Genomic DNA, 27,568 nt, shown 5'->3' on the forward strand with positions numbered 1-27,568 from the left:
GTCAGGTTTCATACCAACGTCTTTGGTTCATTTGTAGTAAAAATTTGTGGAAAGTGATATATATGGATCTAATTTCATTCTTCAGTCTGTGGATAACAAGTTCTTTGAAGATGCTGTTTTTTCTCCAATGTATTTTTTTAATCAACCTTGTCATGTGCCAGATGCCAGTTATGTGTACTCATGTCTGTGTTCTTTTCCATTGGCTTCCATGTTTGTTTTGTGCCCTTACTATAATTTCTATTACTGTACTTTTGCACTGTATCTTGAAATCTGGGGTGGCAATGCTTCTGACATTGTTCTTTTGCTCAGGATTCCTTGGCCATTTAGGATCTTTTGTGCTTCCACAGGAATTTCAGGATTTCTTTTCCTCAATTTTTTGAAGAATGCTGTGGGAAATTTGACTGGGATTCTGAATCTGTAAATTGCTTTTGGTAGAATGGACATTTTCACAATATTAATTCTACCAATTCATGAATATGGGAGGGTTTTAATTTTCTGGTATCTTTCTCAGTCTCTTTCTTTAGAGAGTTAACTTTGCATTACAAAGGTCCCTTACCTCCTTGGTTAGGTTTACTTAGTGGTGAATCCTCTCTGAGCTCCTGACAGGTCACACGTGCTCTGGGCCTGCCCAAAAGCTTGGATTCGTGAATGAGAAAACACACACACACACACACACACACACACACACTCTTTATATTTTGATATGCCTTGACTAGCTCAAGGGCAAGGCACTTCCAAACCTCCCCACGGCTAGCACACACTCAAATCCAGTATTCTTGAATTAATACTTGCTAAATGTATATTTTTATCTCTGCTACACCAGACCCAATAGGGGGAGTAGTCCCTAGGGCCACTTTCCCAGATTCTTACATGTCAGCAGACACTGAAGTCTGACCTTTCTGCTCCTTCACAACTCAAAGTCTGTCCCACACCTATCTCATGGCAGAATCCCTTCTTCTCTCTGTCTTTCTTGCCTGGGAATCCCAAAAGTCCTGCCTCTTTCACCTGCTCAGCCATTAGCTGTTAGTTCTTTATTGATCAATCAAAAATCAATGGGGGACAGTGACCCTCAGTGTCTGGACACATAGATTCTCAGGCGAATTTGGGAGAAGAATTAAGACAAAGCATTAGAACCAATCCTCAACAAATGTATACCTACTTTATTTCCTTTGAAGCTATTGTGAATTGAAGTGTGCCCGTGATGACACACACCCCCTCTCTCTGCATATCTGTTGTTGGTGTATAGTAAGGCTATTGATTTTTGTAAGTTGACTGCCATCCAAAAATTTGCTAAAATTTCTCCAATGTTTCTAATGAAATTTTTGGGATCCCTTCCACATCCTCTGTGCACAGGTAGTAGTGGATTTCCCTTTTCCTATTTGCATGTCTTTAGTTTCCTTATTATGTTGCTGGTTTTTTGAGATTGCTTTCCATTTTTCCCACTTAGGATGATGTTGGCTGTGGATTTCTCATACACAGGCTTTATTATGTTGAGGATTTTAGGTTCATGTTCTTCAGGGGCATCAGTCTTAGGTTTTCCTTTGGGCTGTGTCTTTCCCTAGTTTGGGTATTAGAGTTACACTGGCTTCACAGAAGGGATGGGGGGAGGGTGTCCTATTTCTGTTCTTTTGAATAACTAGTTGAGTATTAGTTATAGATCGTTCCAGAAATGCAGAATTCTCCTGGGAAACATGTAGGCCTGCAATTAATTTAGTCAGAGCCCTTTCATGGCTGTCAGTGCTGTGGACCTGTTGAGGGTCTTCATCATTTCTCTGTAACTTTGGGGGTTTGGATGAACCTAGAAATTTATCTATTTCTACTAGATGATCCAGCTTAATGGAGCACAAGTTTTTATAGTATTTGCTTATAATACAGTGAATTTCTCTGGAGTCTGGAGTAATGTTTCCTTATTCATTTCTGATGGATAATTGGGTCATCTTTCTCTTTTGGCTAGTTGGGACAAAGTTCTGTTGATTTTGTTTATCATGCTCTTGGAACTGTTTTCTTGTTTCTATCCCATTAATTTCTGCATTAATAAAAATAGGGTCTTGCAATGTGAACCTTCAAAGTAAGGTGCCAGCACCTCAGAGGCATGATTTTGGTAGTGTCAGTGTCTCCTCAATGACAGCAGCTTACACTGGGAAACAGTAATGCAACTCACACCCTTGTCTGTGTGTTTCAACACCCCTTGTTTCTGGACCACAGTACTAAAGAAAGTCATCATTAAAAACTTTTTATTTGAGGAACTCTGCTTTCCACCAGAAAGAAGAATGGTTTTTAAAAAGGCATCTTCCCTGCATCATACAGTTAAATGAAATTCTTCCCACAAACCACATACAGAATATTAGCACTTGGAAAAGTTATCTCTGGTATTAGCTGGAATGCCTTTAGTTCCAAGTGCCAGACAGTCCTAATAATAAACAAGAAACAGGTATTATTGAAAATAATACAAAGTCCCAGAAACCAACAAAAAGTATTTGTAAAGGGTTAACCAATTCCATGCCATCCTCCCTGGCTCAGCTGTTTGCACTGTCACCACTGCCCATCCAGACCACAAACGATATGCCAGCATTGTGGACAGGTACCTAAAAATGCACACCAAAAGGTCTGCTCCCTTTCACGTCTCTTTTGACTTCTTATCTCTTCATGTTATGACAACTTCTTCATTGAGAACAATTCCAGTACCGCATAGCATTCTCTGACCTAAATGAAACTGCCAGGACGGAGTATCCACGATTAGCTTCGACTAATCTGAATTTATTCCACAAACCGTCTGGGGAGAGGAACAATGAGACAAAACTCAGCTCAGCAAAGGTGACGGGCGTCTCTTAAGCTACTGATCAGTGTGTTCCCAGGAGGTACTGGAAATAGAACAAGGGAGGGAGAGAGACTATACAGGCATCTCTAATTCTAAACACAGGTATGTAATTACTGAGTGACACAGCCCTGCGCTTACATATAATCATGCCTAAATAGACACACAATGAAATACCAAGGATGTAAAGTGAACATTTTATTATACACTGCCACTTTTAGATTTGTAGAGTATTACCACTTACAACTCAAGTTAAGTCATGTAAATACCATTTTTATTAACAGCATTTATATGATTGACATAGAGGTAGCTAAGAAAAACTCAGAAAAATACTGTTTGATTTCCTGATCAAATGGGTAGTTTGGTAATAATGGCCATACTTACTCATGGTCCAGAATAATGAAAAGTCTGTGATAGTGTGTGTGTGTGTGTGTGTGTGTGTGTGTGTGTGTGTGTGTGTGTGAGAGAGAGAGAGAGAGAGAGACAGAGAGACAGAGAGACAGAGAGACAGAGAGACAGAGAGACAGAGAGAGAGAGAGAGAGAGAGAATATGTCACTTGAAGCACAAACTGACCAAGGTATCAAAAGACAGGTAGTATTTAGAACTGGAGAGTTCTGAGGTAATTAAGAGGCTCCACAAACCATCTTTTGGCTTCTTTACTATAGAGCCAGTTTGATAATGATGGCCAGAGCCATTTATTTATTTTAGAAAATACAAAGAAGGGTAGTTTATATTTTAAATATACCACATACTTTATATACACACAGCTTCTCTGAGAAAATCAAATGCAGACACATGGTTTATCAGTTTCCACAGTATAAATATTCTAAGGCCAAGCTATCAACATGAGAGTAGGGACGGCATGGGGGGTGGGTGGCGTCTGAAGGAAATATGCAGTAGTACACCGCTCTACAGCACTCTTCGCATGTAGACCAAGGGTACACAGCAAAGACAGGGAAATACTGCCAAGTGTGAGGAATGACGACTGCTATTTATTCCCTTTGCTCTCAGTATAATTTAACTGCAACCTCATGTAATATTAGACAATGATCCACAGAACTCCTAAATTTTAACAATCGTCAGCACTTTAAAGTGGTGTGAGCTGCCTTTATGACAGCACCACTGTGTGCAGCTACACGCATGCAAGTGTGTTTACAGACACATACATCTAGATCACATTCACAGACATGTCCAGAAACACACAGTCCTATCAACCTATAAAGACGCTGGTGGTATTTAGTATGAAAAGTATACCATACAGTTATTAAACTAAGGGTTCATATTTCTTCCTCACATTCTTTCTGGGTTCCAACACATAAATCAAGGGTTCCCTGGACTTCTGTTACATTAACATACTCGCAAAGGGTGTATAAACACAGGATGTTCTTTACATGTATGGTTAATGCTGTAGGCCCTCATTTTTAAGTTTCATACTTTCCTATGAATACAAGTAAAATTAATATTAGTCATTATATTTAAATACAATTCTGAAACACATTTGGAAGACATTACACGATTTAATTTCTAAGGTTTTTTTAACCATATTATTTATATAAATAATTTCCCTTCAATACAAACAAATGAAAGTTCTTAATTTCTTGAAAGCTTTCATGCATTCCAACAAAGTGGTATTTGTTAATACTCTGTGGCATTCTTTGGCAGGCTCTAAGCTCATATTTAAAATTGTACAACTGACTTGACAGGCATGCAAAAGCTAAACATTCAGGATGCTAAAAGAGCTTTTACCCTCGTGTGGATTCTCTGATGCTTGGTGAGTACTGACCTCTGACTGAAGGTCTTTCCACACACGTTACACTCGTAGGGTTTCTCCCCAGTGTGAGTTCTCTGGTGTTTAGTAAGAGCTGACTTTTCACAGAAGGTTTTCTCACACTCATTGCACTTATAGGGTTTCTCCCCCGTGTGAGTTCTCTGATGTACAATCAGGTTTGACTTCACACAAAATGACTTCCCACACTCATTGCATATAAATGGTTTCTCTCCTGTATGTGTTCTCTGATGGACGGTTAGGGCTGACCGGTGGCAAAAGGATTTCCTACATGCATTGCATTCATAGGGTTTCTCCCCAGTGTGTGTTCTTTGATGTTCAGTAAGGTTTGACTTGACACAGAACGTTTTCCCGCACTGCTTGCACTCATAGGGTTTCTCTCCCGTATGTGTCCGCTGATGGTTGGTAAGGTGTGGCTTCTGGCAGAAGGCTTTTCCACATTCCGTACATGCATAGGGTTTCTCTCCTGTGTGTGTTCTCTGATGTTGGGTAAGGTTCGATTTCTCCCAAAACATTTTACCACATTCACCACATTCAAATGTTTTTTCTCCCACGTGAGCTCTTCGGGACTGAGTGGGATGTGATTTTTTGCTGAAATTTTTCCTATTCTCATGGTATTCATAGGGTTTCCCCCCGATCTGTATTATCTGATGTTTAAAGAGAGCTGGCTTTCCCCAAGTTCTGTTACTCACTTTATACTCCTGGGAGATCTTTCTTGTGTAAGCTTCCTGATGAACAATGAAAGCTGAATGGTCACAGAAGAGTTTCTCATATTCACTTCGCTCATACGGACTGTTTCCTGAGATAGCTCTCTGATGCCCAAACTGTAAATCCACATAGAAGGACTTTCTACAAATACTGCATTCATGAGGCTCCGCATGCAAATGAGTTTTCTGAGATACACTGAGCTTCAAACTGTCAACGAAAGTTCTTCCACATTCAGTGTGCTTACGGAGAGTCTCCCCTAGCTGAGAGTTCTGACTTGTACAAAGAGCCACTCCCTCACGGAAGCCTTGTCCTGCTTCACTATACTCAAAAGGCTGGCCAGAAATTGGCCGAGTGAGATTCCGGCAAAGGTCGAGGACCTCCCTTTCCCCATCATATTCACATGATGCTGTTCCTACAGGAATTTTCTCAGGCCTACTATCAGGGAGTGCTTGCTTATATATATTAAACTCAGTAAGCTTCTTTCTGGAATAGCTCTTTTTGCTAATAATTACCGCTGAAAGATTCTTTAAATTCATTTCACACGAGTCACATACTTTAAGCAGAAAACTTCTTGCAGAAACAGAGTCAATGTCTGCACTGGACGTTTTTCTTGTGTTACCGCCACTCTCTAGATCTGTGTTCTTGTTGGTGAGCATGAGTGGCCAAAAACGTCCATCTTGATTTTCCCGCTTGCTCTCTAAGAGGTCATCCACTTTCCATTTCCTTTCTATAAATGAGAAAAAGAATTACCACACCTCATCAATCTTAGTACTTGTCCTTTTATTAAGGAAAGGCTTTTTATTAAGGGTAGGGAAGCATACAGCAAGCACACAGAGAAAAAGGCCTTCCACAAGCCAGAGGTGGGACTTGGGAAGCACATGCCCAATGGATGTGAATTTTTACAGAAATTCTTCATAGTTCTTTTGTTTAGATTTTGTTTCCTGATACAAACTGAATCTGGTAGGCTTCCTTTACTATCCCAGTTGGAAGAAAAACCACACATGTGGATTTACAGTGGAAGCAGCTGCACATAGGGAACTGGTTATAATTTTTAAAATATTATGAACTTCAAAACACAAAAATATGAAAGGAGATTCAATTCATAGGGAATTCATTAACTGATCCAGAAGTCACAATATTCAAAATGCTGAGTGAGCCCAGCAAACATGAAAAACCAGCCAAGTGGCAGCGAAGATCAGTAGGCAAGGGTTTCAGGGGTGAACTGCACTGGGTGGGAACAAGACACAGTGGGAGAGCCTGACACCTCAAACAGAGCACCGCAAGAGGTCCCCGTCAGAAGCCTGGCTTCCACACCGCACATGATGAACTACCTGAGAGTTCTGCAAACACCCACTTCTTCAGGTTCAAAAGAACAGCCTGGGATCTGTTTATTTATTTATTTATTTGTATTTATTTTATGTATATTGGGTTGTCAGCATGTAGGTCTGTGTGAGGGTGTCAGATTCCCTGGAACTGGTGTTACAGACAAGTTGTGAGCTGCCATGTGGGTGCTGGGTATTGAACCTGGGTCCTCTGGCAGAGCAGTCAGTGCTCTTAACCACTGAGCCATCTCTCCAGCTCCTGAGGTTCTTTGCTTTACCTTTATCTATAGGAGTTTCCTGAGACGCTGTGGGAAAGCACACTAGAGAAGGTGAAATAAACTCCAAACTAGTAAATGGAGGTTAGCAGATCCAAGGAACAGAAAAATCACAAAGGAGCAGTTGGATAGTTTTGAAGTCACAGAATATCCGAGAAATGTAACAAAGGAAGAAGACATTTGGCAGCATCCAAGCAAGGTTTATTCCCAGCTCATCTTATATTCTGCCTCATATGCACCTTTCCTGTCCTGTTACTCCTAAGTCCTCAGTGTACATATTTTCCTATACTGCGTACTTAAGTCGGTCTTTATTTCTAGGTTTTTCCTTTGCACACTGGTTTTCCGCTTTAACATGTAACTGTATCTGCTATTCAAATGTGGGACCCCTAAACATCATAGTCTATATCTGTTACTGAGTCTTTCGATATACTTCATCATAAAAATCTTGGCTATTCTTAACTATTGGTGCTCAATGCAAGAATGTTAATAATCATATACTTAATTAAAAATTCTACAGCACTCTACTATCTCAGAGACCAACAATTAAAGTGTATCAGAGTAAGTGTTCACCATTATACGTCTAGTCAGTGGAATATACAGAAGTACATGGGGATATGCTAGCTAATGCAAGGCGCTCAAAGGCAACAGAGAGAAGGTGCACAATTCTTAAAGATAAAGGAAAACTAGCCGAAAAAAAAAGTATCTAAAATGATGCCAACTGACTTTGGATTTACAGGTAAAAATAAATCACTCCAAAATGTCAAAACCAAAGCAAAGGCATCTTTGAACAAGAGACAGACGGAGGGGCCACCGAGCCAAGCTGTGGGATGCTGCTCTTGGGTAGTTCTAAAGGTCTGATGTAAAACAGGACTTTCTGAAAGATATTCCAAAGGTGACTGTTGTGGTCTGAATAGGAATGGTCCCCACAGGCTTATGGAATCGAGTGCTACTTGATACACGGAGTGGCACTACTTGAGAGGGATGAAGAGGATGGCCTGTTTGGAGTAAGTGTGTCACAGGAGGTGGGCGCTAAGGTTTTAGAAGCTCGAGCCACCCAGTAGCTCCTCTCTTCCTGCTGTCTGCTGACCCAGGTGTAGAACTCTCAGCTGCTCTCCAGCAACATGCTGCCCATGTGTCACTATGCGTCTAACCGTGATGGTGACAGACTACACCTCCGAATGTTAGCCAGACCCAGTTAAGTGTTTTCCTTTACAAGAGTGGCTGTGGTCATGGAGTCTCTTCATAAGTAATCGAACACTGACTAAGACAGTAACCTACCTTACCCAATGATACAGATTACTTTCCCTTGCCAGTGAATTCAGTACTGTACCTGGGTGACATTGGAATCCATTTTCTGGTATCCAGGGATCTTCTCCTTGCTCTATCTTGAAGATAACATCTGGCTTAGTAACACAATGCCCTGTTAAGACAAAATAACACAGGCCGGGTGCTCAATAGCTTAGCTCTGTGAAGTCCTCGACATTCTGCAGAGAGGTGAGAATACACCATTGTCAGATCAAAAAGCAATTGGTCCTCTCACACTCTTGAATCTTAAGCCTCAAACTGGAAATTATAAGCATTCCCTCCCAACCGGAAATGTATGTGACTGGCAGCTGACTGAGAAAAACCCCTTACCTACTGAGACAAAGTTGCTATAATTCTCCAGGATCACATCTCTGTAAAGCACCTTCTGGGCGGGGTCCAGCAAATACCACTCTTCCTTGGTGAAATCCACGCATACATCCTTGAATGACACTTGCTCCTGAAATAAAACGTTCTGTTTCTGTATAAAGTTACTAGCACTGGGCAATATAGAGAAGACTCAGCAGAACGAGTTTCCTTAGAGTTACTGAAAAATAATGAAAGGATAACCTCCCCCATTTTGCTACACTGTGTAGAATAAAATAAAATATTTTATACAAATTGAGATTCTGTTAAAGGCCTGGGAGTGTTTCAGTTGCTATGAATACTGCTGAGGCCAGCAAAAACACACTTCCTAGTCTCAAAAGTGCTTATGACCTGGTCAGGACAGTTATATGTGTATTTAATGGACTAAAAGCCCAGCAGTAGACTTTACTTTTCATTAGGAAGTATACTTGAGATGATTAAGTAAACGAGGATACTGATAAACGAGAGACAGGCTTCCACTAGAAAAGCCCATGGCTAACTGAAGTGCCTGCCCTGGTCTTACATCTTCAGAACAGCATGGACCCTTTCTGCTTGAGGGGATTATTTTCTGGAGTCTTGTAAGATGAGTTTTGAAAGCACAGTGGTCTTGTTAAACAGAGCAAATGGTTTCACGGTATGTGAACCAATGATGAACAAGAAATAAAATAAGCAATGTAAGGAGACCCACGGATGACCCGGTTATTGAAATGAGTAGGTATGGTCTTCAAAATAAATTGTACCCAGTAATAGCCAAAATAAATTGTAGTTCAATAAAACAGGAAATTCAGGGAAAAAATAACAAAAGGATGGGAGAATTCAACAGAGGGCGTGATGTGTGACTTACAGGAAAAGATTAAGGGAGCAGACCAAAGGCTGTTCTCCTCTAACGGTTCCTACTTCTTTTTCTGGGTCTCTTTTCCCACTCACACAAATGATTACACATTAGTACACAAAGCACTATTATTTGCACCCCTGTATTCTCTAAGGCTGGTACTTAAGAGATGATGATGTCAAAGATAGGTAACTCTATTTTCATAGTGTATTCACCTCTGAATAGAGAGTACACTGCAAACAATCCCCCTGGCAGGACCAGGAAGAGATCCCACAGGTGATGGAAGGTGATGTTGTTTGCTGTACAGAAGCATTTTAGTTTCATGAGGTCCCATTTGTCAATGGTTGGCTGACAGAGCGCCCTCACAAGCACCCGTTAGTTGAAAAGTATGACCCATTTCCTCTATGAGGTTCTGGGCACGAAGTCTTACGTTGAGGTCCTTCACCTACTTCTTATTTTGGCCTTGTATTAGATGAGAAAGAAGGATGGTGTTTCATTCTTTAACACGTAGCTACTCAGGTAGACCGGTTCTACTTGTGGAAGACACTGCCACTGCCACTGGGAATTTTAGCCTCCTTTTCAAAGTCCACATGGTTGGAAAGTTTATGAGATTTTTCTCTGGGTCATCAATTCTATTCTGTTGATCGGTGTGCCTAGTTTTAACACATCATTATATGGCTCTTTTTACTACAACTCTATATTGTAACTTAAAACTAGGGAGGCTGGGGGCTGGGGATTTAGCTCAGTGGTAGAGCGCTTACCTAGGAAGTGCAAGGCCCTGGGTTCGGTCCCCAGCTCCGAAAAAAAGAACCAAAAAAAAAAAAATCTAGGGAGGCTGTACTTTTATCTTTTAGCGGGATGTGGGTTTCTTGGGCCTTCTGTTCTTCCCTATGAATTTTGAAATGATTTTTTTTTTCAATTTCTGTGACTTACATCGTTAGTAAATTTTTTCAAGGGTTTCTCTATGGAACAGCTCTGGCTGTCCTGGAACTCACTTTGTAGACTAGGCTGGCCTCAACTTATAGAGATCTGCTTACCTCTAGCCAGTGCTGGGATTAAAGGCATGTGTCAGCATGACCAGCACGTTGAGATTTAATGGAGACTGCATTCAATCTGTAGATTGCTTTGATAGGATGGCCAGTTTCCCAATATTAATCCTATCAGTACACGGAGATGGGAGGTTTTTTCCTGCCTTCCTACATCTTTGATACTTTCATATTCAAGCTTTCATTGTACAGGTTTTTCGATTCCTTAGGTAGATATATCCTTTTAAAAGTTTTCTGAGGCTACTGTGAATGGGATCCCTTCCCTGCTTTCTTTCTTCGTGGACTCATCAGCTGCACACAAGAAGGCAACTGATTTTTGTGTGAGTTTGTGTCCTGATACTTTGCTGATTTTATCAGCTTTAAGACATTTCTGGTGGAATCTTTGGGTCTTTTAGGTATAGAATTGTATCATCTGCAAATACTGGTAATTTTGAGTTTGTTTTTTTCCTTTTGTCTCCTCCTGTTTTCTTAATGCTTGAGGTAAACACTACGTTGAACAGAAGTGGATTAAGTGGACGTCTTTGTCTTGATCCTGACATAAGCAGAAATGCTTCTAGCTTTTCTCCATTTAGCGTGATGACGATGCCTGTGGGTGTCCGGTATATAGTCTCTATGTTAGAATATATCACTTGTATTCATAGGTATTATTATTATTATCATGAAAGGATGTTGGATTTTGTCAAAGGCCTTTTCTGCATCTAATAGGATGATCACGTGGTTTCTGTACTTGGAATATTAATGTGGTAGATAATATTAATTGGTTTATGCATGTTGAATCATCCTTCTGACATTGAGATGAAGCTGACTTGATCATGGCAGATGATCTTTTTGATATGTTCTTGAATTTGGTTTGCAAGTTCTTTATTGAAAAAAAAATGTTTTGTGTCTATGTTCCTCAGATCGGCCCTATAAATCTTTGTCAGGTCTGTGCCTGGTTTTGGTATCACAGGAATACTGAATCACACAAAGAATTTGGGAAAGGTATGGTAGTGCACAACTTTAATCCCACAACTTGAAGGCAGGGCACGTGGATCGCTGTGAGTTTGCAGTCAACATGGTCTACATAGTGAATTTCAGGGCAGCAAGGATGACAATGAAAACTTGTCTCAAAAAAATTTTAATTGAAAGGGTTCCATCCTTTTTAATTTTTTAATTTTATGAAATAATTTGACACATACTGTGTTAATTCTTCTTTGGCAATCTGTCAGAATTCTGCTCTGAACTTGTCCGGCCATGTTTTCAATTGGGAGATTTTAAATTACTACTTCCACCTCATTGGCTGTTGTTAGTCCATAACCATCTCATCCAGATTTAACTCTGGTAGATCAAACACATTTAGAAATTCATCCATTGCTTTTAGACTTTCAAGTTGCTGGGGTATAAACTTTTAAAGTATGTCCTTAATGAATCTCTCCATTTCCTTAATATCTGTTTCAATGTCTTCCTTTTCACCTGTAATTTTACTAATGGCTTTTCTCTTTGGGAAAGTAGTTTGTTTAATGGCTTGTCAATGATCAAGTCTTTTCAAAGAATCAACTCTTTATTCTCTGTTTGTACCTTTGTTTCTATTTTATTAATTCTAGCCCTGTTTTTATTGCCTCTTCCCTTCTACTCCTTTGGGATCCTGTTTATTCAAATTTTCCAAGGTTTGTCAGTGCACCATCAAGTGGTTTAGATCTCTCGAACATTTTGATATAGGTCTGAGGAGCTATAACCTTTCTTCTTTTTTTTTTTTTTTTTTTTTTGGTTCTTTTTTTCGGAGCTGGGGACCGAACCCAGGGCCTTGCGCTTCCCAGGCAAGCGCTCTACCACTGAGCTAAATCCCCAACCCCAACCTTTCTTCTTAGGATTACCTTCACTGTGCTCCACAGACTTTCCTATGTTGTTTTCATTTTCATTCAATTCTGGGATTTTATTTTTCCCCCCTTAATTTCTTCCTTGACTATATTACCATCAAATAGTGTGTTCGGGGTTGGGGATTTGGCTCAGTGGTAGAGCGCTTGCCTAGCAAGTGCAAGGCCCTGGGTTCGGTCCCCAGCTCCGAAAAAAAGAATAGAAAAAAAAAATAGTGTGTTCAGTCTGTGAGTCTGTGTATTTTCCTTGCCCTCTGTCCTAGTTAGAGTTACTATTGCTATGATAAAACATAATGAACAAGTTGTCTTACACTTCCAAACCACAGTCCACCACTGAGAGAGGTCAAGACAGAAACTCTAGCAGGGCTGAAACCCAGAGGCAGGAGCTGATGCACAGGCCACAGAGGATTGTTGCTTACTGGCTTTCTTATCCATAGTGTGCTCACCCTGACTTCTTATAGATCCCAGGACCACCAGGGATAGCACAACCCACAATAGGCTGAGCCCACCCCATCAATCACTAATTAAGAAAACTGCACACAGCCATAGTTTATAGAGGCATTCTCTCAACTGTGGGCCCCTCCTTTCAGATGACTCTAGATTGTTCCAAGTCGACATAATACTGCACAGTGCCTTCTATTGTTGCTGATGTCTAGCCCATTTCACTGTACTCAGACACAATGCAGATTTTTTTCAACTTTCCTATAATTGTTAAATCTTGCATTGTGTTTTAATATGTGGTTGACTTTGGAAAGAATTATACATTCTGCTGAGGGGAAAGTGTACTTAGTGTCTTGGTGGAACTGTTTTACAGATCCCTGATAGACGCATTTGATCTAATATTTAACTCTAAGCTTGTTTAGGTTTTGTCCAGCTCATCATCTACTGGTAAGAGAAGAGTTTTGAAGTCACCCATTATCTCTGTATTAGGGCTAATCTGTGGTGTTAGAGCCAATAATATTTCTTTTATGAACTTGTGTTGTTGTGCATGTGTTTAAAATTACAGAGTCTTATTAGTGGATTGCTGCTCTGGTGGGTATGAAGCCTCATTACCTCTTCTAATTAGATTTGAAGTCTGTTTTGTTAGCTATTAGAACACCTGTGCTGCCTACTTCTTGGTTCTGTTTACTAGGAACACCGTCATCATCCTTTTACTCAAAGGTAAAATCTATTGTGGATGGTGAGGTGTGTTTCTTGGAGGTAGCAAAAATATCAGTACTGTTTTCTAAACCAAACTGCACGTCTGTGTCTCTTTTTTGGAGAATTGAGACCATTATGAGTCATTCCTGAACAATGTCTATTCATTCACAATGTCTGACATTGTGCTGGAGGATTTTTAGACCTCTTTTCTTCTTTTTGGATTAACTGTTCTCAAACTGCTCCAGGCGAACTCGAGTGTATTTACCCTTGCCTCCACACCGAAGTATTCTCCCAGCATCCTCTGTAGAGTCGGCTTTAGCGGACACATAGCTTTTAATCTGTTATTGTGGGGAGTTACGTTTTCTTCAGTTTTAATTGTTTTTCTGGCAGAGTGTTATTGGCCTTTCAGAACTCTGAACGCACCTTCCTAGCCCCTTCTCACTTTAATTCTTTCTTCTGAATAGTCGAGTGTTGTATTGATGGGCTTGCCTTATACATGACTTTTCTCTCTTGTAGCTTTTAATAGCCTGTCATTATTCTGTGGGTTTTTTTTTTTTTTTGGTTCTTTTTTTCGGAGCTGGGGACAGAACCCAGGGCCTTGCGCTTCCTAGGTAAGCGCTCTACCACTGAGCTAAATCCCCAGCCCCTATTCTGTGGTTTTAATACGTTACAGGGAGTCTCTTTTCTGGTTGTCTATTTGGAGCTCTATCTTTTGTGTCTAGATGGCATCTTCTTCTCTAGTTTGGAGAAATTTTCTATAATTCTATTGGAAACATTTTATATCCTATCTGTGGTATTATCTTTTTTTAGGCTCCTAGTCTGAATGTTAGGTCTTTTCGTGGTGTCCCAATACTCTCCCACTTTCTGTTCACATTATTTTTAAATTTACCACTGTCCAGGACTGAATGATCCGTGCTCTTCACCTGTTGTCTATCCTTGACTCTGCTTCCTACACGATCCACTCTGCTGGTGAGGCTTTTTGTTTGTGTTTTTATTTGATTTATCGAGTTTGTTATTTCCAGCATTATTTTAGATTGGGTTTTCTTCAGCAATTCTATTTTCATAACTCAGACTCACTTCCTTATCAGCCATCTTTTTAGTTTTGTACTCCTGACGTGTGCCCTCGTTGACCTGTCTGAACGTAATCATTGTTTGAACAGGCTTATCATTTTATGATATCCCAATGCTCTGCTTGTGCTTGATAGTGTTTATGTTAACTTGGCACAAGTTGGAGTCACTTGAGAAGAAGAAACTTGCTGAGAAAATGCCTCCATGAGATCAGGCCATAGTCAGGCTGACACTGCACATTGTGGGTGGTGCCACCTCTGGGCTGGTGGTGCTGGGTGCTATAAGAAAGCAGGCCGAGCAAGCCATAAGGAGCAGAGTAAGCAGCACCCCTCCATGGCCTCTGCATCAGCCCCTGCCTCCAGGTTCCCACCTTGAGTTCCTGCCCTGGTGTCCTTTGATGATAATGCACAGTGGTGTAGAAGTGTAAGAGAAATAAATTCTTTCCTCATCAAATTGCTTTTGGTCATAGTGTTTTCATCACAGCTATAGAAACTAGTGCCTGCCTTTATGTTGTTTTGGTTTCTGTGCTGGCATCTGTGCATCTGGTGGGTTTGTTGGTTGAATTATTCTCTTGTTTTCATTTTTTAAACTTAAGTCACTTTCTTTCAGCAGTGGTGTTTCCAGTGTTCAGTAGAGAGAAGTCCTAGCAGGGCTTAGATGCCATTCTCCTTTGTAGGACTGGCAGTCAGGGCTGGAAGTTGTAGCTCAAATCTGAGGGTTTGGTATTGCCCTGTGTCAGCTAGGGCCTCTTACATGGATCTGTGGCCTTGGCAGGGAGTTATGAAGCTCTCCATGTCTGTGGTTCTTACCCAGAGTCAACTCTGGTCCCTTCCTGAGTCTGAAGCTTCACTTGAAGCCACTTGAAGAAATGTGGAACCTTGAGTATGCCTGTGGGCAGGGTTAAATCCGCCCTGGTTCCAAAGGTTCCCCTGAAGCCACTGAGAGATATGGAATTAAGCAAGCATCAAGGCAGTGCTGGGCCTGTCCCACTCTTCATCCACAGTTTCCGTTGGAGCTGCTGGACGATGTGGGATTTCCTGACCACTTGTTAAATCTGGAGTGAAATCTGATCACTATCTTGGGTCTGTCCACTAAGCACCAACAGTCCTAATCCTGGTTCAGGACTGGTCCATTCCCTACATCTGCTGAGAGAAAATCTTCTCTTATACATCTGACAGAGAATTCGCATCTGGGATATACAAGGAACTGAAAAACTGAACGTCAAAAAAATCACCCAATTAAAAGATGGGTGTGGAACTGAACAAAGCTCACAAAGAGTATGAATGGCTAATCCTTAGTTATAGAGAAATAAATATTCCACTGTACCCCAGTCAGAATGGCAATCAAGAATACAAAAGATCAATGCTAGTGTGGGTTTAGCGAAAGGGGAAGGAACCCTTATACACTGTGGGCAGAGTGCAAACTAAGCTAGCCACTTTGAATGTGCCTAGTGATTCAAGAGGGGAAAAGCCTAAAAGCAGAACTCCACTGACCCAGTTATACCATTTGTGAGCACACACCAAAGGGATCCCAAATCCTACTGTAGAGGTATTTACACATTCTGGTCCACTGTTGTTCTATTCACACTAGGGAGCAAGTAGAATCCATTTAAATGACAACCAGCTGATGAGCAGACAGTGAAAAGGTGGCAATACACACAATGGACTTTTATTCAGCTGTAAGTAAAAATAAAATCATGGCATTTATAGAAAAATTGGTGAAACTGAAAATTTTTACACCATGTGAGATAATCCATCCACAATGTCAAAACCCAAATGCTCTCTCTCCTGTGTGAATCATAGCTTTAAATTCTTGTATTATGCATTCTTAACTTGGTATGTTTATAGACTTGGAAGGAAGGAAGGGGCCTTGGCGAAAAAGGAGGCTATTCAGAAGGGTAGGGATGGCAGGACGCACGTGAGAAAGAAGAAATACTGGGCATGGGAGGTTTAAACAGGAACAGGGCACTGGAGGGAAGATGAGGAGATGGAGGAGCACTGACCAAAACTAAAGACGTTTGGAAAAGCCACACTGAAACACTACTTCATAAGTGAATTTATATCGTTGTCTTTTATGCACTATTAGAATGGGGTGGCGCAGGTTCTATGCCTCTTGAGTGGAGCTTGGAGGACATTCTGAGGATTCTTTCCACCTTTGCCTGGTTCTGGAGATCAAATTTAGGTCATCCAACTGGCAAACTGGCACTGTTAGACAGCAATCCGTGTTACTCATGAGTCACCTGCCAGCCCCATTATAAACCAATCTCAACAGCGCAATAATTTTTAAAGTGTCTGAACCGTGCATGGGAGAGCAATGTCCCAAAGCCATGGGGTTGAACATGGAAATCCCAATGCCAAGTGTTAGATGCAACTTCCTAAGAGTTGTTGCCCAGTAAAGCCCCAGCAGTTCCCCCAAGCTGTACAGATGAAGCCATTGCCCTTGGTTGTCCCACAGAACTAGATGGTAAGTCCTGATTACATCATGCCCCCTTGCTTTCAGAACACAGAATCCACACTGCAGTGACAAACTCCCTCCCTTCTGGCTAGCTTTTACAGTCCTAGAACTTGCTATGCAGGTAAGTAGGGGAGAAAAGTCAGCAATCATCTTTCCCAGCTTTGGACATTACATACTACAATACTAACTAGCAAGGTAAAGTCTGCAGGGGGTGGGTGGGTGGGGTGCCAGCCTCAGGGGAGAGAGTTGGACAAAGGCCAAAAGACTGATGATCCCTTGTAACTAACCTTACTGGGGGCTGGAAGCCGATGGCGTCTGGAAACTTAACACTTTCTTGCTTATTCTATGGTGTTTGGCGATTAACACATGCTGTTAGGCAACAGATTTACTGCTAGAGCTCCTCAAGCCAGTCAGGAGCCCCAGCCGGCCAGGCAGAAGGCTCAGAGCTCCTTAACTCTTTGTGAACTAGGGAGGAAAGAAGTCACTCACACAGACAAGACACACCTAGGATAAAGCAGGTGGCTACAAAGCCTTTTCATTGCTTAGTTCTCTGTGTAAGAATCACCTCATAAATAAAATGTTACAAAGAAAGGAAAAAATCAAAATCCTCTGTGCAGGCAAATACACACACACACACACACACGCGCGCTTATACACACATTCTCATCAGACCTGAACACCCATTTCATCTACTGCACAAGTGTTAGGAATACCTACACACAGACAAGACATATACATATATACATTTGGTGGATGGGGCTGAGGCCCAAATGCCATGCATATACATTTGGATGAATGAATGGAACAGAGCCACCAAGCCACAGCTTTATTTCTATTCTCTGGCCTTTTCATAGACAAAAGTTTGTAGAAAATTACCTCATAGATGTTACACAAAAGGGGAGTTATAGGAGGATGTTGATATGAAATTCAAAGCAATGCTTCATTCTGTAAGCTCATTATGAGTTCAAAGCAACAGTTTCACATGACCTCATTTTATCAGTGCACACCTGTGGCTTCATCCTTGACGTGACCTAGAATGAATGGTTTTCCTTGATCACAAGTCTGTCCAAGCCTATTCACTTATCTTCTCAGTGTAATTGTGAAGGCTCATTGTATTCCTCATCATGCAGCCTTTACTTACTATTTTATGAGGAATGGGCACATTCTATTCTTGATTTTAACTTTATTCTATCTTTCTCACAAAACAACTAAAACCATTTCTTAAAACTCTCTTCCTAAAATTATTTTAATCGAATCAGGATATCTATAAGATTGAATCAGGAATTCTATAAAATCATTAATTCATCTAAACAGTATTAATTCATGAAAGTTCATCTTTATGTTAATTTGCAGAAAATTTTCTCAATAGGGTAGGCTAATGCCCAGGAATCCCTAGGCTATGCAATAGTGACAGGAAAGGCATATTAGCTACAAGAAGCAATCCTGAGATGAAGTCACTTGGGACCTTGCCTCTCAAGAGTTCAAAAAGGTAGGTCAGCTCCAGGAAAGTCGCCTGCTAGCCTTAGCTTCTCCTAGATGTCTCCTGGCACTGCCTACTGGTGCGATACTGGCACAATGTTAGAGGATGCCAAGCCCACGGCAGGCAGTTGATCAGCACTGGGGATCTGGCCAAAGCTCCATGACCAGGAAAGTCATGCACACCAGGAGAAAACCCACTATCTTTATTTTGGTAAAAGAACATGTTGTCAAATATATCAACTTAAACATTTGTTTTTTAAAAAATATTTACATTTGTACCCATAGGCCAGTGTGGTCCTCAATCTTGGTCAAGCTTCTCTTGCAGCTTCTCTTAGCAGTCAACAGCAGTTAGTGCATAGAGCTTCCAAGGGGCTAAGAACAAGTGACTGTTGAGTACCCTGCCTGAAACAGGCCATCTATCACTTCCTCTAAGGCAGTGGCTCTCCACCTTCCTCATGCTGCGACCCTTTACTACAGTTCCTCACGCTGTGGTGAGCCCCAGCCATCAAATTATCTCGACGGTATTTCATAAATATAATTTTACTACTGTTATGAATAGTAATGTAAATAGCTATGTGGGGTATGTGACAAATGACCTCCAAAGGGGGTCATGACCCACAGGCTGAGGACCCCTGCTCTAAGGCTCAACGAACACTACAAAGCGTAATCAGGAAGAAGGAAGGAGCTGGAAGGTGGGAAGGAGCGCTGTACAATGCTCTTTTATAGGCATGCCACAGTCACAGCACTCACGAAGTCACAGCAGCTGTGGTTGCCTGCTGAGGTCTGCACAGACTGAACTCACGAATGTACATTCACAGGCAATGGAGAGGCTTGGCAGGGAGCTGTTGGCAGGTGAGGGCTGCATGGAGAGGGGAAGTCATCATCTGCTGTGATACGCCTACTTATCCATACTTCAGATAGCTCTACACCCATTCCAAAATGTTACCCCTGGTCAAACCCAGTAAGATCACAACACAAAAATGTAACAAAATCAAAGACATAAAAGTAAACAGGGACTTGGTAGGAGGAGGAAGGGATGCTGGGATAAGGACAAGAGAACACAGGGGTATGAGTGTCTATTAAGTTATTTAAGATATTCCTCAGTTTTTAATGCACATCTATGGAAAACAAGAACATTCCAAACTCAAAATCAGTAGATGGAGCAAAACGATGAGGGCAGAAATGAAGGAACAATGGAAATTAAATTAAGACTACAAACAAAATCAGTGAACCAAGATGAGCATGGGTGATGACTCTTGAGACAAGCCAACCAAAGAGGGTAGCCCAAAGGATTAAAATTAGAGATGAAAAGGGACAACAGTCAGGAATGAAATGCAGATGATCGTTGCAGCATAATCTGAAAATCTATGTTCCAATGAACTGGATTGTGTACAAGAAATGAGAACATTTCCAGAGACTTTGAGTCAATAAAAATTAAGCAAAGAGGACATGCCCAACTTAAGTGGACACACAATAGGCAGTGAGATTGAAGCAGTAATAGTCTCCTGTGAAGAAAAACTCAGACTTCTACCAGACCATAAAGGAAAACTAACACCAGTGGTCCTCAAACCGTCCCATACATAGAAAGAGAAGAAGAAACGCCAAACTCACGAAGCTAATATTACTATAATAATAAAAACAGGTAAAGACACACAGAAAAGAAAATGATAGGCTAATCTATCCCATTGGGCCCATTGATTATGAGACCTCAGAGCCTGACTCCCCAACACACCCCCTTCAGTAAGGTCGCACCAAATGCTACTTCTTAGGTAAGCATTCAAACACGTGAGTTTTGAGGGCCATACTTATTCATTCTACCACAGGGACTCAGGAAGTGAGAGAGCTACACAAGAGAACCTTGACTCAAGAGAAATGTAAGACAGCAGAAGACGGGAAGACCTCCCATGCCTCTGGATAAACAGTCACCATAACAAAAGTGATGATACTACCAAAACTAATCTGCATTCCTTGCAGAAACAGAAAAATAAAAACAAAACCTAAATTCATATGGAAGCTCCAAGGAGCCATAGTGGTCAAAGAAATCGTGAGCAAAGGGACAACCCTGGGGCGTAACAATTTCTGATGTCAAGTCCTCTCCAGAGCCATAGTAACAAAAATCCCCCGGTACTGAGGTAATGGGACAAACAGCAGACCAAGAATTAAAAAAAAAAAAATTGCTTTCATAGAATGAGAGGAAGATAAAACCACATGGCAAAAGTTGTGAAAACTTTGTTTACAATGATGCCAAAACATACCCTTAGAAAAAGCCAACCTCTTTAATAAACACTGCTTGGAAAACTGAAAGTTCACAGGTAGAAGAACGTCATTCGCTACATCTTATTCTATGAAAATCAATTCAAAACAGACCAAAGATCCTAATACCAAGAACTAAAACATAGCATTTCGCATAATTCAAAAAGTTCATCTACAGCAAAGTAAAAAATCAAGTAAAGAGATGGCGTACAGAATGAGAAAAACTCTTTATTAGATGTGCACATGACAAAGGATTTAAGCACAGGAAATAAAAGAACTCAAAACCAAGCAACCCAATCAATAAACACATGAAAATAAATTAATTTTAAATATACAACTAAAAAGAGAACTAATAATGTCCCGGCTATACCACTTCTGAGTATGTACACAAGTTGCTGAACATGGGGAGGTTGGAGCTGGTGCCTATGTAGAACCTTCATCCCTATGTTCTAGTAGTGTCTTTAGTACGGGAAGGTTACCCTGCACGCTACAAAAAGAGAAATGTAAAAACCAAGTCAGCCACCAGCCCTTTGACTACAATCTGTCCTGCCTTCAAAAGATGCTAGGGCGATGGTGGCACAGATCTTCTGGGAGTAACCAAGCAATGTCTGATCTGACTTACGGTCCACTCCATGAGATGAAACCCATACCAAACAATGTTTGGGTGACCGAGGACCAGAGACTAGATAGCCCAGAGACCGAGGGGAAAACCAAACACTACTGTTATAAGAAAATAAAGTAGTGATAAAATGACTCCTAATGATATTGTATGAAAATTCACAAGAACATGGGCACAAAAAACATTGTTGTCTCAAAAACACTGAAACAGCAGAACAGAAGGGTTTACTACTCCAAAATCAAGGCGGTGCCCGGCTAAACCAATGGTTCTCAACCTGTGGGTCGAGACCCCTCAGGGGTCACATATCAGTCTGTATGTCATGTATTTACATAACAATTCCTAACAGTAGCACAGTTACGGTTACAAAGTAGTAATGAAATAATTTTCTGGTTGGGGGGTCATCAGAACATGAGGAACTACATTAAAGGGTTACAACATTAGGAAGGTTGAGAACCACTGTTCTACACAGCAAAAGAGGAAGGCCAGGAACCTAAGAGAAAAATGGTCAAAAGATAGTAACAGACAGTTCACATTTTATGTGACCTTGACACAGGCTAGAATCATCTGACAGGGGGAAACCCCAACTGAGAAAATGCCTCCATATGATGGTGCTGTAAGGAAGCCTACAAGGCAGCCATTGTGGTTGGTGCCACCCCTGAGCTGGTGGTCCTGGGTTCTCTAAGAAAGCAGGCTGAGCAAGCCATGTGGAGCAAGTCAGTAAGCAGCACCCTTCCATGGCCTCTGCATCAGCTCCTGCCTCCAGGTTCCTGTCCTGCTTGGGTTCCTGTCCTGACTTCCTCCAGTGATGGACTATGGTACTAAAGTGTAAGCCAAATAAACCTTTCCTTCTTTGACTTGCTTTGGTCATGGTGTTTTATCACAGCAATGGTAACCCTAACCATTACCTAAGATAACTTAAGGTAACCTAAGATAACACCATTAGACACATGAAAAGATAAGGAACTTTACTCAGAGTACAGAAAACTGTACTGAAATACCACCTTTGCTCACAGTTCCCCAATCCAAACACTTCCCAACATAGTCTACCAGAAAAATCTGTGGGAAAACAAGCATTCTCATGTGCGGCCAATGAGATTATAAATGGTCACTCCAAGACAGGCAGGACCACAAAGCTATCACTCCTGGGGATTTGTGAGCATAGTTACATGAATAATATGCTAAACACTAATGCACACACAGGAAGCTATGAAAGAACAGCAGCACTTGTGTTATTGGTTTCTCTGAGGCAGGGTCTCTCAATGTAGCCTTGGCTGTCCTGGGACTTGCTCTGTAGACCAGACTGGCTTTGAACTCAAAGAAATTCACCTGTCTCTGCCTCCTGGGTGCTGGGATTAAAGGCGTGTGCTATTACCAACAGCTAGAACAGCAGTAGTTTAACTTGGATGTCAAGACAGTTAGATATTCAACCGTCATGTGATTGTGTGTGTGTGTGTGTGTGTGTGTGTGTGTGTGACAGAGAGAGAGAGAGAGAGAGAGAGAGAGAGAGAGAGAGAGAGAACACATAGCAGCAGTAATCTATGCATTGTCAGAGAAACCTCTGGCACACCCTGTGAACTGAAGTAAGAAATACGGAAAATACAGTGGATAAACTTGCCCTCCAAAGGTCCCCAGAACAGCAGAACTGGATGTGCTGTGAACGTATTAGAAATTCCGAATTCTGAGGACACAACTCAGTAGTGAAACATCTGACTGCAGAAATTCAGAATCTGACTGACTTGTGGTCCACGGCTGTTTGTGCTTATAAAAGGATAAGGAGAGGAGGGATTGTGTTCTATGGAGGTGTGGTGAGGTATGAGGAAAAGGGAGTGCCTCTGCATGCCCGCGCTGAGGCATCCCTTCCCTCTGAGGGACCAGCCATACGACAGTATAGTGTAGAACAGTTTATTCAGGGCATGGGGAGGGGATTTAAGAGGGTAGGAGGGGAGGGAGGAGGGAGGAGGGAGAAGGGAGAAGAGAGAAGGGAGAAGAGGAGTAGAGGCAGGCTATGAGCACATGGAGAGAAGCGGGGAGGGGAATGGGGAGAGAAGGGACAAAGGGGAAGAGGGTAAGAGCAAGAGAGCAAGAGAGAACAAGAGGGAGCAAGAAGCAAGAGAGAGAGGAGGGGGCAAGCAGCCCCTTTTACAGTGTCAGGCATACCTGGCTGTTGCCAGGTAACTGTGGGGGTGGAGCTTAGACAGAATGCCAACAACATTCCAGCATTAGGACAGCAGAGGCAGGTCATGAGTTAATGGCCAGCCTGGGCTACACAGCAAGGCTTTGCCTTAAAATCTCAGGAACTGGGGTGTACCTTGGTACCAGAGCACTTGTTGAATGTATTCAAGGCCTCGGATTTAATCTCTGAGGGAAAGAGGAAAAAGAGGAAAGGGAGGGGGTAGAGAAGGGAGGAAGAGAAGAAGGAATAGCAAAGAAAAGGAAGGAGGAAAACAGGGAAATTCAGGGCTTGGTGTACATCTCCTATCTCAGAACCCACATTAAAGGGATGTTACAGACTCATAGGTGCATCTTGAGAAGCCCCAAGATCAGGTTTATAAATATAAAGGGATACATAAGAAAAGCCATGCATATTTTAATTGAATAAATAATTATTTTTATTTAAGTAGCTTACAAAACTGAGTAACTATGGTAGAATGGCCATACATTTATATCTGGAATTGTTCCAAATTCTGCCAACTAACATAATTACTTATAGAATATTTTTCACGCTCAGTGGAAGTGTCTGGAGAGGATTAATGTCACCACACCTATGGGACACAGAATGGGTGAAGGAGAAAGGAGACCATACTTTTGTATCTTTTGCATTAGCTTTTTCCCCTGGTTCGGATTTTTAAAAATTTTTAGAACACACTATTCTAAATGTTAGTATATTAGTAATTCCAAACCATTAAGAAAAAAAGAAAACACATGAGACCTGTCAATAAAACAAAGAATGGAAGACAGTCAAGGGTGAAAGAAATGTCTGGAGCAAAAAGAAAAGTTGCCTTCACAAGGGTTAATGAGAAATCAGTTGTGTGTGTGTGTGTGTGTGTGTGTGTGTGTGTGTGTATACATGTGTGTTCAGGCTTCTGCATGTGTACACATGTGTGTTCAAGCTTGTGCATGTGTGTGTGCACATGTGTATGTATACTTTTTGTTTTGGTATGTTTTATTTTCAATGAATTTTGTTGATGTTTCTTTTGATTTTTTGGCGGAGGAGAAAGAACATGACATTGGGTGAGGAGAATCTGGAAGGAGTTGAGGGAGGAAGGAATATGATAAAGATACATTGTATGAAAAACAATTTATTTAAAAATTAAAAAAAAGGGGTTGGGGATTTAGCTCAGTGGTAGAGCGCTTGCCTAGCAAGCGCAAGGCCCTGGGTTCGGTCCCCAGCTCCGAAAAAAAGAGAAAAAAAAATTTTAAAAAGTCTTTTAAAACAGTCCATTGCCAAAACTACCAAATGCTGCTGACGGTCAAAAAAGGCAATGACAAGAACATGCTCTGGCTGGCCTGGAAGGTGACTCAGTGGCCTTTTCTAGAACTGATTTGAGTGAATGGTGGTGGGGGAGTATGGCCTTATTTTTCAGTTTGAATGTAAACGAGAAATGCATAAACGTAAGCTGCCCACACACAAGTTTATCTAGACAAAAATGAGCTGGCTAAACATTTAAGAGAGCTCCTTTGAGAATACATCTGGCTGCAGATTCTGACACCTCCTTTCGAGTCACTCCTGGACAAGGCGGGAGAGCCAGAGACTCCAGCCTCGGTATCGGGATCGACCCCTGACATGCACCAGTTTGTTTTCAACAAGAACTGATATAGACGATAGATCACATTCACCTCAGTGTGACTACCAGAAAACAGAAATTCCTGCCAGCTAATACTCCTGTAACTTTTAAGAGCCACCACCTAATTCTGTCAACTGGCCTACTTGAAATTTTTACTGTGGCTGTAAACTTTTGCCTGATTTGCTTTTTCATTGAAAAAAAAACAAAACAATAAACAAAATGGGAGTAAATAAGCCAAAAAACTCACCTGGGATTTGTTCATTTTCTGCTCTGAGTGGAGGAGGGAAAGCTGAGGGAGAAGGAAGAATGATGTCAGGAGAGACTTGGCCTGCCCTGCCTGCAGCTCCAAGCAAGGAGTTAGTTCTTCAGGTGTGCCGCTGACATAAGCTGAGTTTTGACACTTTGCACTGAACGAACGCAAACACTTGTTTCTGATTAGCACCCAACTTACAGAATTAAAAAGACGAGGCAATCTTTTTCATTCAACAAATAATAATTAATCTAAAGGAGGAAAGGCTATGAACTTGTCCCGCCTGATAATCCAGGAGGACGAGGGGGTGCGGAGTGGGAATCAAGTGGTACAGTTAATCTAACACCATTCCCTTGAAGTCAGATAAGTCAAGAAAACTTGAGAAAACGAATGGGAATTTTAAAGGCAAGATAAACATTTCAAAATGTACTTGCTTACATTCCAAGTTGCTTGCTTACAATTCTCAAAACTATCGTCTGATAAAAAAAACTTTCACCTCAAAGAGAGAAAATGTACCACCATCTGCAGGTCTTGGCTATGTCACTAAAAACCTGCCAAATGTTAAGAGTCTCAGGACCCACCTACACTACTGTCCGATGGGCACATATGACCAGAAAGGCATGGATGGCCCTTAGCATCTCCCTACATGACACCTTTAGATGAATCAGTCCTAGGGAACGCCCCTCCACAGTCAACTAGTTAGGAGTGACGCAAAAGATGTGTAGGAAGGGGCGGTGATAGCAATTCCGGACCTGAAGCTGGTGAGCCTTTCACCCCCAATCATTTTCCAAGAAATGGCATTCCATGTGCAGCCTGGTTGCACCCATCTCTCAACTCCAGCTCACCTCTCTCCTTAAACTTGTCCCAGACTTTCGGCGAGCACACAGTCTTCCATAGTTTCAGGATACTGTGTCATTACGCAAAAGCCATGACCGAGTACCAAATTCAGAACTGGGATCTCGCGTATGTGAGTGGCTGGAGGCTTGGTGGCTCCAAACACAGAACCTTAGGGACCAATCCAAAGGCCCCCAGCGAGGTTGAGCTCCCCTGCGACCCTCACAGGGTATTCCCTGCGCAAGAAGTACTAGTTGCAGCTTTAAAAAAGAAAAAGAAAGAAAACTGCAGCAAGTATTCGTAATAGTCACACTCTGCACGCACAAAAGGAAACCGAGTCTTGCGTGGGTTATTCTGTCCCAGTAATTCATTCACTCGGGACCTGGCTTGCCCGCTCGCCCCCCACATCCCAGCATCTGGTCCCAGCAGCCAAAGAACGCATGCGTCACCGCGTCATACTCGCGCTACGCGTGCGTCAACTCCTCACGGTCCCGCCCTACAACCCTGCATCTTCCCGCCTAGTGCGCAAAATGCGCACGCGCCGCACAATCTAGCGGCCCTAAATTAGCTTTGCAGAGGTGCGGGACTACCCGAACCCCGCAAACCCGAGCCCCGACGTCCTAACGCACCCCAGCACATCCCCCAGACAGGCCCCCCCGCTGGTCCCTGGTTACTGCCAACAGCGACCTGGATGGCCCCGAGCTCCGAGAACCCTCCTCCCTTGATGCCATCTAGGGCTCACCCGCCACTCCCTCAATGCGCGGAGCCAAAGGCTAGGAATTGCTTCCCAGGTGGGACGCGAGGAGGCCAGGGATGGACCAGGAGCAGGACTGCAGCGTGCGCGTGCGCAGAGGAAGGGGCGGTGCGCTCAACTGTGCTCAGAGTGGGGTCTCCATATTCCGCATTGGAAGGAGTGTTCCCTGGAAAACTGAGGCAGCTCTTGTATCATTCTGTATTGTTAAACGATGCTGTTGAAAGCGTCTGGAAACCAGGGTTCCGTTACGTAAGAAGTAAAGGCGTTTGCAGTGTAAACACGACCTTGTCAGACTCATTTCTCAGGATGAGACTTTTCTGGTACACCATGACAGTTTCTGTATCTTTATTACTTCTGTCTAGACCCAACCTTCTGTCGGTACCCTGGAGGCTGGGAATCAAACCAGTATATTCTTTACACTCAAAAAGAAGGAAAGATGCGCTTAAATTTATGCTAGAACATCACTGGTGTTGGAATAGTTCAGGACTTGGTCACATCACGTTGCTGAGATTTCATAGGCACGGCTTCCCTGTCATAGCTACAAGACGCAACCTCACATCCGAATTCCTGGTCCTCTGGCTCTTTAAACCTCCACCAACTACTCTGTAATGTTGCCTGAGCCTTAG

At 42.0% G+C, this 27,568-nt stretch overlaps 1 protein-coding gene and 1 long non-coding RNA gene across 8 annotated transcripts; both read right to left on the bottom strand.

Annotated features, from left to right (window-relative positions):
* Window positions 1-2,217: 2,217 nt before the first annotated feature.
* On the bottom strand, window positions 2,218-27,028 carry Zfp248 (zinc finger protein 248). 7 transcript variants are annotated; one of them, XM_039108792.2, is made up of 6 exons: window positions 26,931-27,021; window positions 26,200-26,448; window positions 25,352-25,393; window positions 8,543-8,669; window positions 8,238-8,327; window positions 2,218-6,037 (listed from the first exon to the last, which is right to left on the bottom strand). In XM_039108792.2, exons 3-6 carry the CDS (start codon window positions 25,364-25,366, stop codon window positions 4,539-4,541), a joined length of 1,731 nt encoding a protein of 576 aa, XP_038964720.1. In that variant the 5' UTR covers window positions 25,367-25,393; window positions 26,200-26,448; window positions 26,931-27,021; the 3' UTR covers window positions 2,218-4,538.
* On the bottom strand, window positions 10,821-25,344 carry LOC134486626 (uncharacterized). Its single transcript, XR_010065907.1, has 2 exons — window positions 12,289-25,344; window positions 10,821-12,168 (listed from the first exon to the last, which is right to left on the bottom strand). It is a non-coding gene; the product is annotated as an uncharacterized LOC134486626 (long non-coding RNA).
* Window positions 27,029-27,568: the final 540 nt, after the last annotated feature.

Source organism: Rattus norvegicus, chromosome 4, assembly GCF_036323735.1.
Source record: "Rattus norvegicus strain BN/NHsdMcwi chromosome 4, GRCr8, whole genome shotgun sequence".
Lineage (NCBI taxonomy): Eukaryota > Metazoa > Chordata > Mammalia > Rodentia > Muridae > Rattus > Rattus norvegicus.